Below are 17,240 nucleotides of genomic sequence, written 5' to 3'. Positions count from 1 at the left end.
CCTTAATTTTAAGAAATTGATTTGTAACCTCATTAATATTACTTCAAAATACATAGTGACAATAAAGTGGGAAGGACAAATAAATCAGTATCACACCCACTCAAAAACAGCGAGTTGGCACTTTACCTAATGACCTGTCCTTGGTTTGGTTATTTGACTTGACCACGGGGAGGCTCGCTCGGGAGCGGCTGCCTCGGGTGAAGGCGGAGGGGGCTTCTCCCTCCGACATGGCCTCCAAAGACTCAAGAGAGGCCAAAGAGAGATGCTCCCCTGGCTCCCCTAGAGCAGACTGAGGGGTTACACTGTGCCCAGAACTCCTGATCTACAAGACAATACAAAATTATCAAAGAAGATCATTCAGAGGTACATCTAACGTCAAGCACTTTACAAAAGACAATATTTTTGTCTAATTCAACCCTATGCTATTTTAGTATTATTTATTGTATTTATTATTTAATATTTAATTTTGAAAGATTTATTTTACATTTTAATTTTTGTTTATTTTATTTCACAGGCAAGGCAGCATCACCAAGTCAACATTCATAATGTTTTTGCTTTTTTTAATTTAATATTTACATTTTATTTTATTTAATCTCTATTTCACTTAATGATTTCAGTTTTAGCTTACACACAGTAAGGGAGCATCTGAACTGGTGAACATTTGGAAAAGATTTATACGTTTATTAACGGTGCATTCTGAATGTCAAGATGCGAACAGTGTTGTACCCTCATAAACTTTAATGCTCAATAAAAGGCCACAGAAAGGTCGGAGAAGAACTGTGGAGAAATACTAAATAGACAGACACAGCTCTATCCAGTAAACAATCAATACCCGAAAGAACAAAAAAACAAAACAAAAAATGTGTCATTAAATTTTTTCATTTATTATTCATTTATATGTGCCTAAAATAGATTAACTAAACACAACTACTGATGACAAGGGTGACTACCAAATAAAAAGAAGGTATGGTAGTCATCTTACTCCTTTTCTGTTTAAAGACGCGTGGACATAAAATCGTCAACACGTCTTGAAGTCAATTACGGCTCAGTCCTATAATTTAGCTCGCATTAAAAAAGAAAATGGAGTGATTTATCTCCAGTAACGCAAAAGCAGTAAACGCACAAAGACCAATTAGTGTGCTCTGGCACAGACATTATCCTTTGTAGCCTATTTATATTCAAAGACCATACTGCATCTACGCGGTTGTCTTCTCAATAACACCTTTAGGGCCTATACAGACAGCAGACATACATGGTGTATATGTTCTCAGAGGACGGGCATTAACCCGAGGCTCGAAGTCATTTCTCCATTCTCAGCAACAGAAAGAAGCGACATGCAGAATGCCACAGATAGTGAGTCAGACTGCGTCTCATTGTAACGGCAGCACGCACACTGACCTGCTCTGACATGCTAGCCTGCCAGATTACCACCCTGCATGACCCCAAGGAACTTAATCCTTCAATACCGCGCTGCTTCATTTTCCACTGTGGTTTTGGTGACAATGCAATTATGAGGTCAGGACAGAAGCACACAATTACACCTTAGACTCCACATTTGACGCAGGCATTTCCGAAAGCGTCTCGAGTCATTTCTGTAAACACCTTTTCAGCACTATATTTAAATCAAACCATTATTTCGTACATTTTATAAAGTTTGTATCCCTACAGATTAGTTTGAGCTCTAAACGTGTTTTTGACCGAACAATGCTCCATTGTGCTAGCCAAAGTCTCACTCGGAGACACTTTCGATTCTGAGGTCTTATGTTATGCAAATTGAAAAAAATACTGTTGTACCTTTGGGAGGATCTTTGCTGACAGTAGTCTGTGCAAAAATGCAAAAATCTTCATGACATGCTGTATGCAAGTTGATACTAAAGAGGAAGGTCATAACCGGTTCAGCCTAAGGGGTGAATCACACAGAATGTGTTTTTTGAGCTTAAAAAAGAGAAATTGAACTACTTTTTTAAAAGTTAAAAACTTGAGTCATGAGGGAGATATCGTAAATTGCAAGAAGAAGATGCAATATGTAAATGAATCGGTCAAAGACATCTGTCTAGCAAATGTTTACATACAAAACAATGGAAAAGTATGTTCCAGGTAAACCGTACCTGAATCTGTCAAACACTTTCGTCTGACATATTTTTGAAGAAAAACAATGCAAAATGAAATTTTGAAAATAAAAAAGTTGACATTTCAACTTGAGAGCCATGTTTTTAGAATGCTGTTTTATGCACAAGACATCGCAAAAAAAATTAACAGAACGGTCAAAGACATCCATCAACGAATGTTTTTATAGAAAAGCTATGAAAAGCAGTGCTGAGGAATGCAAAATGTGAGACACTGGGAAACGTAATTGAATTGTAAACTTGGGCACTGCACTTTTAGGACACCATGTCATTAGCGAGACTACAAAAGGCACAAGATACAAACCCAGTGGTCAAAGACATCTATCTAAAATATCTTTACATACAAAAACAATAGAAAAGCAGCACAATGGAATGCAAAAATGCATTATGTGTGAACGGCCCTTAAGAATACAAGAGGTCGATTTCAGGTTCACTTTTTGCACCAGATCTTCACGTTCATACACTGAATTACTTCCTAGGGAATGCACAAATTGTTTTCTATGGCTTTAATGGAGGTGGCTCCACTTGCCCAAAATGCAGGCAATACCAGAAACCTCAAAAACTATGCTGACTGACAAAAAACAGTGCTCTGGGAATTCACTAGGAGGCATATCCAAAAAGCTTTCATACTGAAGGTCCAGGCTGAGACTTGAAGGTGATGAATATGAGTTAGATGTTATCTTTGCACAGGTGTTGCATTGTGAGTCGACTAACAATCACTCCGGTGTGCACAGACGCGGGAAGAGCAAATAATAGGCTTTTATGTTCACTTGAAAAAAAGTGCATCAAACTGTGCGCAGATTAATGGGGCATGACAGCTGGGATCACTGTAGACATGCATAATGCAAATGTAAGTTAAACATTTCATTGTGAGGATTAAACAAAATAAATGATTGTATTTTTTAAGATTGCTTAAGAATAAACCTGAAAAAAAGTAGTCAACAGCAGCTGCACTTAACACTTGTAAGTGTAACTGATTATCTAGATCCAGATGCCCCAACAGCACCCTGCAGACCAGGGATCAATTGTACACCTATTCCACATGCATGAGCAAGCAGTGCCGACATACGCTCACACTCGGGCATTGTCAGAAAGGGTTACCCGCAGAAAGCCAGGACATCGAGAGATGCCTGAAAACAGCAGTTTAAAGCATGAGGGTGGGCTTGAGGGGAGCAGCTTGCACGGTTCACTGCACTCTCCTCTAATCACAGGCAGATGAATGGCCACAGACCTTGCTTCATCTGAGCTGGTCTAATGCCAGGTCTTTGAACGCACTGGCAGGGTCAGATAAATCATACCTCATTCTCTCTGGGTCTGGAGAATATTGAAGAAAGAAAGAACGAAAGGGCGAAAGGAGGATGAAAGACACACTCCCTCCTGCTGGATGGGCTTCAGTATTCTTCAGTGCCAGGGGCATGATATGATATTACTCACGGCTGTACCCAGCCACAAAAAACATACCAAAACTATGCTGAAGAAAAGAAAAAAAATCAAGAGACAGACACATTGCATTGAAAGAAACCAGCTATTGGGAGCGCAAGTGATATTCTGAGTTAAAAGAAGAAGAAAAATGCACACACACACACACAAAGTACTGTCAGATCTCATACAATAGAATCTGACGCTGGTACATGGTACCTTATACCATGGTATTTGTCTGGTTACATTGATGTATTTGAGTGTAACCAATGTATTATGGTAACACTGAAATCCAAATCCATAAGCAATAACTTCTCATAATCTGTTTCTAGCAGAATCTCATAATATGCTAACTCTCATATCAAACAGATTTGCATAACTTTAAGTTTTTTGATCCAAGAGAACCAGTATGACGACTTCTCCGTTTACATCCTCAGTTTACATATTCATTAGGCTACTGCGGGATTTGTTGATTCGTTAGCCAAAAAGCTCATCGTTTAGTTTAACATAACTCTCTTTACTCAACGAATTAAACTCACCGATCACACAGACCGACTGGCGAAGCAACTGTAATTTGAATTTGCAATAGCCTACCTTGATGCAACACCTCCACCTTGATTGCTTACACTAAAGGCATATTCCAAATAAACAGTAAATGTGGATAGCAAATCCCGTAGCGTGTCTCTGAAAGTAGATGCGGATCGCTGCAGAAGTTTGTCTGCACTGAAGCGATATTCGACAGCCGTGACATCAGCGTCTGTACAGACACACCCACCTATATGAACTTACCTGAAAGACTCGTCGGACTACAAAAACGCATTGAATTCAGGTGCTTGCGAAATGTGGCTTTCCATCACCTTCTTGTTTACTAATACTTAAAACAAGTTAGCGACATTCAATGTTGAAAGAGTTGGTGAGGTACAGTTGTATTTTTACAGGTCTATGTAAAAATATTACGCAACTCTTTTGAATATAGAACTCCGATTGGTCAGTAGGTAGGCTATAGTTAATGGAAAGTTTTTGAAAACCTTTATTTCATAACTGCAGTATTGTCTTTAGTACTAGTACACTGATCAAATAAAATATTTCAACTGAAATCGGAATGTATTCAATTGTTGGTGATGATATTGGTGATAAATACATATAATCGTATCTGTCATTTAAAATCTTTAGATCGCTGTCGGTAGTAACGCCGCAACAACCTTCAGAGGTAAAGCGCTTTATTTCACATCCCATGCCACACGTTTAAGCTGAATGTTCTTCTATATAGACACCTGCTTCCCTTGAAAGTAATTAATTATGGTATATGAAATACTAGCGTTTTGGATAGCCTGTCCGTACGCGAGCACAGTCATCTGGAGTAGGCATGGCATTACATTCATTCTGTACATTTTATGTTTACCTGACATATAGCCTAGCCTATAATTTAGCCTACTTAGGCTATTTATTTTAGGTGTAGACTACGTCAAATGATTTATTCACATTTATTTCGCTTTTAATTCATCTTGTTTATTCAAGCATACAATAAACTATGTCTAAGCTAACTCCACTGAAACTTATCCATCCGACAAAGATACAATGAAAATGTCAAGCGGAAACCAGCAGCAATAAAAAAATGTCAGTGTCCCTTAATCTGTCAAGAGTCACTTGGTACATGGGTAGATCAGAATAAGGTAACGATGTTCTTGCAAAGTTTGGATCAATGGCTTTCTGAAATGTTATGGAGTTTAATTGACTATGACGACAAAATATAATAATTTACATAGTAAACAATCGATTTCTGTGTGCTGTTATATAGGCCTATGTTTCCATCTGTTTTCGATGTTGCAATTTTAATTTGACCTTATATTTAAAAACCCAATTTAGCCTAAGCGGGGGGAAAACGTCTTTACAAACAATGGTTTGAAAATTTCGGAGCTTACCTGGTCTCTGAGTCTTTCCTGGTGCCCCATAATTACAGAAGCATGGTGGGGATACTTCTGTTTCAGGTGCTCAAGAAAGGCCTCTTTCTTGTGGTCCATGTTGTAGGACTGCATGATGATCACGTCCCCAGCAGTGCGAGGTCCTCCTACCGTGTGTCTCCTGGGGACCGTGCGAGGGGACCAGGGGTCTGACTGCTCGCTCTCGTCTGCACTGCTTTGTTTTCTGCTGTGGCTATCCACATCCTCATGGGAGCACAGCCTCTGGTTGCTTCTCGCTGGCTCTTTGATTAAAGGCATAAAAAAATATACAAAGGAATACAGATTAGATAGGGACACTCAGTGGGCGGCTGTACTTGGCTTGAGACCTGCAATTAATTAGTGTGATAAGCAACACAGTCAAGGCAATGACCGGTTTAGAGTTGGACAGCTGCTGGCCAAGAGAGCAATTATTAAGCAAAGCTACAAACAGGCCATTTGTTTCCCATAAACAGCTTGCACCTTGCCAAAAGAGGTCTCAGGGCACTCAGTGTGATGGCTCATTATTAGCCCGGGCTGACTGCATGCCATTGAGGCCCTCCAGTGGGGAGTCAAACCACTGCACAGCGTCACGGATCATTTCTACAAAGCAATGAGTCACAGTTTTATATACTGTAGTGTCCTTTTAGAATTATTACTCACTTGCATTGTTGTTATTGTTCACTCAAACTGAGAAAACTAAAACTTAAAAATAAGGGTAAGGCTTAGCAGTGATGTTTAATACCATTGAGCAATATCGCTCATTTATTTATATTGGTCAATGATCATTTCAACACACGAATTCCTTTTGTTAGTTGTGTATGTTAACATTAATTAACGGACTGTGAACTAACATGAAAGAAAGTTCATAATTATATTTCTACTAACTAAAATGAACAAATATTAAAAAAAATATATATATCTTTAAAAGGGTCATTGATGGTTCGTGTTAGGTAATGCATTTAGTAATGTTGGTATTTCAAATAAAGTAAAAAAAAAAATTCTAGCTCCATATATTAATAAATAATATGCATAATAGTATATAAATAAAACTGCTTGCACGGGCACTATTAGATTACATATAAATATTTAAATTATTTTAAATTTAAGTGATTTTTTTCAAGAGACCTACGTAAAACGAATATGATAAAACACAATTCTTATACAATAGCAGCATAACAAGCTATAATAATGTTAAATATAAGGTACCATGCTACTTGATATATCGCAACCGCTGAACAAATCTATAGATAAAAAGACTTCTGCAAATAAATTTCCATCTGTGGAACCTGTAGGTTTTGTTCGGGGGGTTGTGCCAACAAGTTTTAAAGAATTATTGCCTCATTATTGGCTACGACAGACACATTCCATCATGGGAAGCTAATGAGAGACAGGCAGTAATCCCACTTAATTTCCTTTCTCATGGTAGCCATTTTGGAGTCTCAGGCTTCTTGTTAGGGAAAGTTTAATGCTTAATATGGACATCTGAAAACTTTCATCAAGAGATATTCTGTGGTATGTGGAGAAATGTTCTCATTCATTCTCTGCTGTCCTCCCTTTGTGGATAAGATTCACTGAAAAAAAGAGGAACTTTATGCTCTTTCTTTTGACCAGTAGTTTGCAGCGTACAAATCTGAATACAGGCACCGAGACAGAAAAATTGTCATGAGATTTGTGCTTAATATTGGTTTATTCTACAGGCCTGGTCTTTGTCGGCCAGTTAAGGTGTCATCTCAGTGAAACTTTCTTTAGTAACGTTCTGCTGAAGCCCTTTAACTTTTCCTGACCTGAAATATCTTCCCATTGCTCACTTATTAAAAAAAAATGGACACAGAAAGAGTTGTTTCCTCACAGAGACTCTGTGAAAGAAAAATGACACTGTCTGCATGACTGAAGAGGGTCAGACTGATGAAGATGAAAATGTTTCCAGTTTGCATGTCTTTGCACTTATTCCCCATAAAACATAGCCTATTGCATGAGGGAATATAAATCATTTTTCTCATTTTTGTGCGGAAAGTGTCACACATTGTGAATGAGGTATGTTGAGATGGAGCGATATCTGTACTAGTCTACAAGAAAAATGAAACATTTTTGCAAGACACTTCTCATTTCTGACCAGAAAAGCGATGTTCCTTATATTTTTACCACCCAGTTGAGAAAAAACGTGCTTGGTGTGTGTGTGATCAACATCAGGCATCTGGATGGCCCCCGAGAGGAAGGCCACGGTTAATGCTGCTGAATGCTTGTAGATAACTGATGATGGCCAGCTGTTCCTGTTGTGATTATGCATGAATGCCTGCTTTTTGTTGGACTAAATAAACATTCACACTCCTCTGAAAGCTATCATACATACAGATAGATACAGTATACTACTGCAGTTATTCTGAGGAATCTGAGCGTTTAAAAAATTACAAATAAATCAAAATATTGAGAAAATCGCCTTTACAGTTGTACATGTGAAATCTTTAGCAGTGAATATTACTAATCAAAAATGTTTTAATATATTTACTGTATATGAAATTTACAAATTATCTTCATGGAACATGACTTTTACTTAATTTACATGGCATAAATAATAATAATAATAATAATAATAATTTTGACCCATACAATGTTTTTTTGGCTATAGCTAAAAATATCCCCACGCTGCCTATGACTTCTGTTATGGTCCAGAGTCACATTTTATCAAAGATAAAGTAAAAACAGTAATACGGTGAAATATTTGATAAAAAACAAAAAGTTTACTCTTTTAATGTATGATATTTTAAAAAGCAATGCATGCCTCTGATGGCACAACTATTTTCAACAGCAAGTCTTCAATGTCAGATGATCATTCAGAAAATATTTTAATATGCTGATTTGTTGCTGAAGATTAATTTCTTGTTATTGAAAATGTTAAAAATAGTTGTACTGCTTAGTTTTTCTGTGGAAGCTGTGATTTTTTTTGTAGGATTCTTTGATTGGGCGTTATGATATTGTATATTTTGAACAAAAATGTGTGATGCTCTTTGTGAGAAGATAGACTAAGGCAATCGATAAATTACATTTTGTGTTATAGGCAATTGTATCAGAGTGAGCTGTTTATTAAATCTGTTAGAATTGTTAAAGCAGTTCTATCCATCTATCCATTCATCCATCCATTCATCATCTACATTATGTTTTCATTGTCTTTTAATTACTTTAGATGAACAAAAGATGAGCTAACATTATCTCCAGTGGTCTTGCAAAGCCCTCTGGGTAACTTTCTATGTTTGCATCCAATTTATCCCCCAGTAAAACTCCCCTCTTAATGGTCTTTTAATGTTATACAGTTCCAAGTGTATGGATTATTAAAAACCTTCCCCTATATCCTTTTCACTTCCTCGGAAAACTCTTCTCAGTAAAACAGACAACCACTGGAGAAAATCCAGGCATTGTCTGTCATTTTCCAAGCATGTGAGGTCACTTTATGGAGAGGATATCCTCTCTCCACTCACAGATGTTGTTTATGCACGTGGGACTGGATGACAAACCTGTATCTCCAAGACTTAAGCATTACGGTTTGGACGTGCTGAGGCACAGCCATACAGCATTAGCCATTTGTAAACACATTTGAAAGTCTCTCTCTGACGTTTAATCTGAAGTTTCACATTAAACACATTACACACAGGACGTCACACTGTGTTTGACTAATGTCTCATCATCCACACTAAGCTATAAGCGTGGATGATTTCAAGAGGTTTTGGGATTTGTGGTCCTGGCATCATGAGTATTTGCTTTCCTCACAGAATGAGGTAAATGTTGATTCCACGGACTCTTTCGCGAAAATTTGTGTGCTTGAAAATTCGGTATAGCAGTCACATGCAATGTAGACACGAAATCTACTATTTATGGGATCATTAAAGAGTCATTGTCTTTTCCTTAGAGAATAATGTGCAATAGCTGCATAACGGCTATAACGGCTAAAATAGGAAATTCCTCTCATATATGAAAAATAACCAGTGTAATAAGGCCAACATACAGTGGGTACAGAAAGTATTCAGACCCCCTTTAATTATTCACTCTTTGTTATATTGCAGCCATTTGCTAAAATCATTTAAGTTAATTTTTCCCCTCAATGTACACACAGCACCCCATATTGACAGAACACAGAATTGGCATTTTTGCAGATTAAAAAAGAAAAATTGAAAATCACATGGTCCCAAGTATCCAGACCCTTTGCTCAGTATATAGTAGAAGCACCCTTTTGATCTAATATAGCCATGAGTCTTTTTGGGAAAGATGCAACAAGCTTTTCACACCTGGATTTGGGGATCCTCTCCAGTTCTGTCCGGTTGGATGGTAAACGTTGGTGGACAGCCATTTTCAGTTCTCTCCAGATATGCTCAATTGGGTTTAAGTCAGGGCCCTGGCTGGGCCATTCAAGAACAGTCACAGGTTTGTTGTGAAGCCACTCCTTCGTTATTTTAGCGGTGTGCTTAGGGTCATTGTCTTGTTGGAAGGTGAACGAAGGTGTTCATCCAGGACATTTTAGTTTTTCTTTTTTAATAAATCTGAAAAAAATTTCAACAATTTTGTGTTTTTCTGTCAATATGGGGTGCTGTGTGTACATTAATGAAGAAAAAAAATTACTTAAATGAATTTAGCAAATGGCTGCAATACAGTATAACAAAGAGTGAAAAATGTAAGGGGGCCTGAATACTTACCCCGTACCCACTGTACATACCAATACAAAACTACCAAAGACTTCACCTACTTAATACTGTGATCAGTGTGATAGCATACATTCATATATTTACAATATGCATTCAATTTATGTCAATATTTTTTTTTCTTTTTCCATTTTTTTATTCATTAGATAATTTATTAGATTCCTGAAGGTCCATGTAACACTTACACTTATAAATAAATAAACTTTTTTTCTTAGTGTTTGATCAAGTAAATGCAGCTTTGGTGAGCATAAGAGACTTTTGGAAAATACTATATACAGTATCTATTATTAATTAATATGATTTAATAATATCAATTGTCAGTTGGTAAACAAATAGTTAGTGAAACTGACATCTTCAATACAGAACAGACTTAGTCATGAGACACACAGGCAAGGCCATTATTTGTCTTGCCATTCTGATTCTGAAAGTTTTTTTTTTTATGTGACAAGGAAAACTTTCCTCACAGCAAATCAGCTGGCATTGTGAATGTCCTAATTATGGCATTTGACATAACTGGCATTCTTAGAGTATTTTGTGTCTGCCAGCATCTGCCATGGCTTGACTGTTTAGACTGCAGTGTATTGTGATTAGTATTCAGTGTGGTGTCTTCAGTTGAGAATCCTGAAGTATTATGTAAAACTGAATAGTCATAAAATGTGGGACTTTTTAATGACTTGCTTTCAATCAGTTTTCACTACAGCGCTTGCATTATAGGTGTTGGCGCCTGTGCTAACCATGATAAGCAGCTTTGCATACTTACCTCTCTGTCCTGTTATGGGAGAATTGCTTTATCTTTCAAATCCTAAACTGTGTTTGGCATTCATTTATAGTCCAGTAATAAATGCTCTGAAGTGTTACGTAACTGAAGGGACACAGTGTAAACGAAATAAAACCATCACATCCATCATTCCCGTCAACTGACTTGCTGAGAATGATTTCCTGACTTGTCCGAACAGATCCTCAGTTATACAAAGTTCCAAACAACAATACAATATTCAAATGGAGAAGATAATGCCTGGAATCAGGCATTGGATGACTAAATGGTTTACTACGAATGTCTTTAATATAATGTATGAGTGCCATCTAGTGTTTAATAAAACTGACAATTCTGATATGCTATATGATTGGTCAAACCTGGAAAAATCAAATATGAAAAAAGTTTGAAACTAAAATTATTTGTATTTGTAGCATGAAAATTTGTATTCAGAGCTAAACAAATATTCATTATCGCTGAGCCACAGACTCAAAAAACAGTATTAATATGGCAAGTCTATAATGTGAGTGTTTTTCTTGGCCGTCTTTAAGCTTTGAGAAGAATGCATCTCCTTTGTAAAACGTATTCCATGACCTTGCAATTATTTTGGTAGCCCTTCTCACAGTCTAAAGTAGGCAGTGTCCATAGAAACCTGCGCAGTGCTTTATTAGCCAAGAGTATCAGTCTCTCACTGTAGCAACAGCATATTTAAACCAAACTGTTCAAACAGGCAGAACTTTTTAGCAAGCCAAAAAAAAAAAAAAACCTCAACTTCAGGCTGCTCACTTCTGCTTTCCATCAATAATTGGAAAATATCATTAAAGAGTTGACTATAACAAGACCAAAGGATGTTTATATGAGCCTAGAAATTTAGTGTGTGGAGTATGAGTAGACTCAAATATAGAAAAATATAGTTGAGTTACCCTAGTCTCTTCAAATAAATCAATCAATAAATAAAGTCCCCCCTTTTGCTATTGTATGAGTGGAGAGCATAGGAATCTTCCATTAACCTGCACTACACTTAGCAGGACACCAGCATCAACACAGGCAGGAAATATCACCCAGCCCAGATCCCCCTTGTATAGACTTTTCCATTCATTTGTCCTTGACTGTTTTTCCTGCCCCCTTGTAATTCACACAGACTAACAATAAACCCAGACCAACTCTCCTCATGTAAAACTAAAGCACTATGATGTATGACTGCAACACTATACTTTTCTCTTTGCTGTACTGCCAAAGCTAACATCTGCATCCCATCCAAAAATCTATGAATACACAAAATCTATTAATATTAAATAATACACTTTGGAATAAACTGTTTTCTTTGTACACAAAACATATTCTTGTAGCTTTGTAAAATTATCGTTGATTTTACGAGTTTGAAAGGAAATTTAAAGGAACACAGCAGTTTTTGAAAATAGGCTCATTTTAAGTCCCCTAGAGTTCATTGAGTTTTACAATTTTTGACTTCATTTAGCTGGTTTAGGGGTAGGTTAGCATAGATCATCAAATCTGATTAGCGTCAAGCTTAAAAATAACCAAAGAATTATATTTTTCCTATTTAAAACTTGACTCTTTCAATGATATCAAGCAGTGCCTGAAAATAGTCCCCAGCAATTTCAGGCGCTGAGCAATATCATTCCACCTGCTGCAACCATTGCAAAGTTCCTTGATTATTACACCAAAAAGAGAGCATAGTTCCTAGTTATAACAGCCTAGAAAATAGCCACTGTAAATTTTGCGTCTGTCTTAGTACACAATTCCTGAGAGAATCAGAATTTTACTCTGGGTGGATTCTGATTGGCTGCTAGATATTGTTCCTCTTTATTGTTATCTTTATAGCTATTTTTTGGACTTTTTAGTCGTAGTTATCGTCTATGCATGAACAAACCAACTATTTTAATTATTAAAAGGTTTTTCAACCCAATTTTTGTAAGCAGGATAAGTGACAGCAGGCGAAAATGCTCGATTATTTTCAGCAACTCAACATGGATGACTTCAGACCGTTCCAGCAAGCTCATCGTTTAACCGGCACTTCTACTGCGCTGAAGAGACAGTGAAGGTGATGTTTAAAAAATTATATCTTGTTTCTTGCAGGCTCAGAACAAATCGCAGTCTTGTTCTCCGACATGCATGATTCATGAGCCAAGCTTGCATTAGATTGTCAAAGGAGTGTAAATAATGGTATGTGAACTTCAGCTGAGTTAAACCAGGGTTCTAGAGCAGGACAGAATACAAATGGACATGTACACAGAGAGAGAGAGCTCATTAGAGTACATCACACACTGTGTAAGCAATGTGAGCAGGCCAGTGCAATGTCTACACATGTGATGCACTGCATAAATGCCATGGGTTTCGGTGATCCTTACTTCATTGCTTATTCAGAAGCTGGTTTACATCTGAACCGATAGAGTTCGCCATCGATAACATTAAGTTAATGGCGCATAAACTCTTTTTTTTGTTTGTTTAAGGATGCTAAGCTATACCCAAGAATGTACTATTGATGTCCTCCACATATGTTTTGCAGTAGCAAATCTTTAAAAAATTGTTTACCCCAAAATGAAAATTTTGCAAAAACTGACCCTCAGGCCATCTTAGACATAAATGAGTTTGATTTGAGGGTCCAGGAATTATTAAGTCATTTTGTAAGAAAAAATGAAAACTAATCCAAAATACTCCATACGGTTTAATTGTCTTTTCCACAATCAAATGTATTAAGTAAAATTAAAAAATGCAATGCACAAAATTACAATTCTACATCAATAATATATGTTTGTAATGGCATTGCAATGTAAACATCATAAATTATGTAAACAAATTAATATTGTTCTATACACAGTTTATTATAGGCCATTTTATAGTACGCAGGATTCAATCTCTGTTTTTTTCTCTCAGCATGTACAAATCTAAACTGTGACGTATTTTCTCATAATCACGTATGTAAAGAAACAAAAAATGTACTTTTAAATAAATACTACCTATGCAAACACATATGCAACACAGCTAATTCAAATGACTTCAGTTGCCTTTCACAAACACATTTTGATGCTTTCACCCACCCACAGTCTCTGCATAAACCCCACACCTGTTGTTGGAAATACTGAATGTGCCGTCCCTGCTCTCTAACTCAGGGCTGGCACAATCACGTCAAATACAAATCCCTAAGTCAGCAAAGCAGTGGAATGCAACCCATCCAGCGCCCACTCACACAAATGCCTCGGCTCAAAAGATTTGGGCTGACGCATGGCCATCAGCATTTCAGCAGACCTCAACAACAATTAAGCCTCATCAACCAGTGCTATTTCATAGACCATTTAGCTGGCCCACAGTAGAGCCCTGCATTCTACTCCATTAGGACTCAAATCTCTGTTGATGTATCACAAATATCTGAACCCTGATTTCAGTACTGTGATACTGTCTGCGGGTTACTCTGGCATAGCCAACTCATTACTAATACCATTTTTTATGTACCTGTAACTGCTGGTTCATTTTCTATCTACTATGCAGAGTATTTGGAATGGCATCCTTTTTTATTTTGAAACATTATACTTTGTTTTTATATTGAAATCTCATTTGATTCAACTCAAGAGATTTTGACTTTAGACTCTGCAAGGAACATTTAACCTATTTGTTTTATAAATGCATGTCATAGATTGTAGTGTGAACTATTCATCCATGTATGCTTTTGACCTCAAACAGTCAAACATGCATTTAGTCTGCTTATTTCTGAGAGCAATACCCACGTTCCAGTTATAACCATTGGATTTGTTCATATATACTGAAAGGGGCCGTGGAGAGACTTCTAACATATGACATTCGATCTGATAATATTGTCATCTTTAAAACACAGTTAAACCTCAAAATATCCACGCAGAAGAGCACAAACACAGCCCCACTCACATTACTAAAACAATGTTGTTCTGCAAGTAACTTGCAGTATTATGCTTCAACCCCAAGAGGGCCATAAGTTAAAGGGATAGTTCACGCTAAAATGAAAATTCTGTCATTAATTACTCACACTCTTGTTGTTCCAAACTCGTAAGACATTCGTTTTATCTTCAGAAGACAAATTACGATATTTTCAATTAATCCCGAGAGCTCTCTGACTCTTCAGCAAGGATCTTTACATGATCAAGGCACAGAAACGCAGTAACGAGATCGTAGTAAGAAGTCTATTTGATATCAATGGGTCAACTGTAATTTTCCGAAGCTACGAAAATACTTTTTCTATGCAAAAAAACCAAAACCAAAATAACTTTATTTACTATAGTGCCATGTTGGAAAGCATCACATACGTAAACAATATATTTGTGTACATGGATATGTTGTTTACATTCAGATCTAAGTGTAAACAATGTAAACAGCATATCCACGTATGGTGCTGCTGACACAGAAGAGCATACTTTGTGATTTTTACAGTATTCTGAGCCATTCCCAGTCTGTTCAAACACTACAGTTGAATAGAACAAATCAGTGTTGCCAACTGCTTTCATTGGAGAGTAGCTAAAAATGGTAGCTAAATGTCACTAGATGGCATTATAATGGCAAATTCACTGATCTATATACAGATGAATAGTTCAGTGGGCATAGATAAGGTTGTCCAAGAGGTTGCTATATTTGTCTCTAAAAAAATTCTCAAAAGGGGTGGGGAAGTAGCTAAATCTAGTGACAAGTAGCTAAAGTGGCAACACAGGAACAAACCTCAAAACCTACAGGTGCATCTCAGTGAATTAGAATATTGTGGAAAATGTAATTTATTTCAGTAATTTAACTGAAATTGTGAAACAGACTGAAGTAATCAATTAATTGTGATGATTTTGGCTCACATTTAACAAAAACCCACCAATTCACGGTCTCAAAAAATTTGAATATGGTGACAAGCCAATCAACTAATCAACTCAAAACACCTAGTTTTCCTGAGCCTTCAAAAAGGTCTCTCACTTTGCTTTACTAGGCTACACAATCAAGGGAAGACTGCTGATCTTCAGTTGTCCAGAAGACAATCCTTGACACCCTTCACAAGGAGGGTAAACCACAAACATTCATTGCCAAAGAAGCTGGCTGTTCACAGAGTGCTGTATCCAAGCATGTTAACAGAAAGTTGAGTGGTAGGAAAAAGTGTGAAAGAAAAAGATGCACAACCAACTGAAAGAACCGCAGCCTTATGAGGACTGTAAAGCAAAATCGATTCAAGAATTTGAGTGAACTTCACAAGGAATGGACTGAGGTTGGTGTCAAAGCATCAGGAGCCACCACACACAGGAATTTGTCTACAGCTGTCGTATTCCTCTTGCTCAGCCACTCCTGAACCACAGATAATGTCAGCGGCGTCTTACCTGAGCTAAGGAGAAGAAGAACTGGACTGTTGCCCAGTGGTTCAAAGTCCTCTGTTCAGGTGAGAGCAAGTTTTGTATTTCATTTGGAGGCCAAGGTTCTAGAGTCTGGAGAAAGGGTGGAGAAGCTCATAAAGTTACTTAAGGTCCAGTGTTTTCACAGTCTGTGATGATTTGGGGTGTAATGTCATCTGCTGGTGTTGGTCCATTGTGTTTTTTGAAAACCAACATCACTGCACCCAAGAAATTCTGGACCATTTTAAGCTTCCTTCTGCTGACCTGCTTGTTTAAGGTGCTGATTTAATTTTCCAGCAGGATCTGCCACCTGCCCACACTGCCAAAAGTTGGTTAAATGAACATGGTGTTGGTGTGCTTCACTGCCCAGCAAACTCACCAGACCTGAACCCCATAGAGAATCTATGAGGTAATGTCAAGAGGAAAATGAGAAAACAAGAGACCAAAAAAATGCAGATGAGCTGGCCACAGTCAATGAAACCTGGGCTTCCATACGACCTCAGCAGTGCCACAAACTGATCATCTTAATGCTACTCTGAATTGAGGTAGTACATTTTTTATTGGTCTAATTCTAATTAGTTGAGAGTGAATTGGTGGGCTTTTGTTAAAAGTGAGCCAAAAATGATCGCAATTAAAAGAACCAAAGACTTAAACTACTTCAGTCTGTGTACATTGAATTTATTTAATTATTTAATTTGATGTTAAATTACTGAAGCAAATGAACTTTTTCCACGACATTCTAATTTATTGACATGCATGTGTTTAGATAGATGTCTCGTATTTTAACTAGGAAATGATGGTTTGAAGTTAAAATTGTTCAGCTGAAGTAAGTGCATTACTTTTGAATTATTGTCATGTTTATCAGCTGTTTAGACTCTCCATAAGACGGCACACTTTCACTGCAGAGGATCCATTGGTGAGCAAGAAATGCAAAATTTCTCCAAATCTACAAACTCATCTACATC

General features: G+C 37.1%; 1 protein-coding gene across 3 annotated transcripts in view; it reads right to left on the bottom strand.

Annotated features, from left to right (window-relative positions):
• si:ch211-207d6.2 (sickle tail protein homolog) overlaps window positions 1–17,240 on the bottom strand; it is a 53,055-nt gene that overhangs the window by 22,251 nt on the left and 13,564 nt on the right. For 2 of the 3 annotated variants that reach the window (XM_043216932.1, XM_043216938.1), the window contains exons 2-3: window positions 5,468–5,748; window positions 127–322 (exon numbers count right to left, since the gene is read on the bottom strand). In XM_043216932.1, the coding sequence (XP_043072867.1) occupies window positions 127–322; window positions 5,468–5,748 (477 nt within the window). Of the gene's footprint in view, window positions 1–126; window positions 323–4,139; window positions 4,278–5,467; window positions 5,749–17,240 lie in introns of those variants that run through there. The other variant, XM_043216945.1, reaches the window with a different exon arrangement.

The sequence above is a fragment of the Puntigrus tetrazona genome, chromosome 2 (genome assembly GCF_018831695.1).
Source record: "Puntigrus tetrazona isolate hp1 chromosome 2, ASM1883169v1, whole genome shotgun sequence".
Taxonomy (NCBI): domain Eukaryota; kingdom Metazoa; phylum Chordata; class Actinopteri; order Cypriniformes; family Cyprinidae; genus Puntigrus; species Puntigrus tetrazona.
Note: the sequence above shows the minus strand (reverse complement) of the source record. Positions and strands in the feature narration are given on the sequence as shown.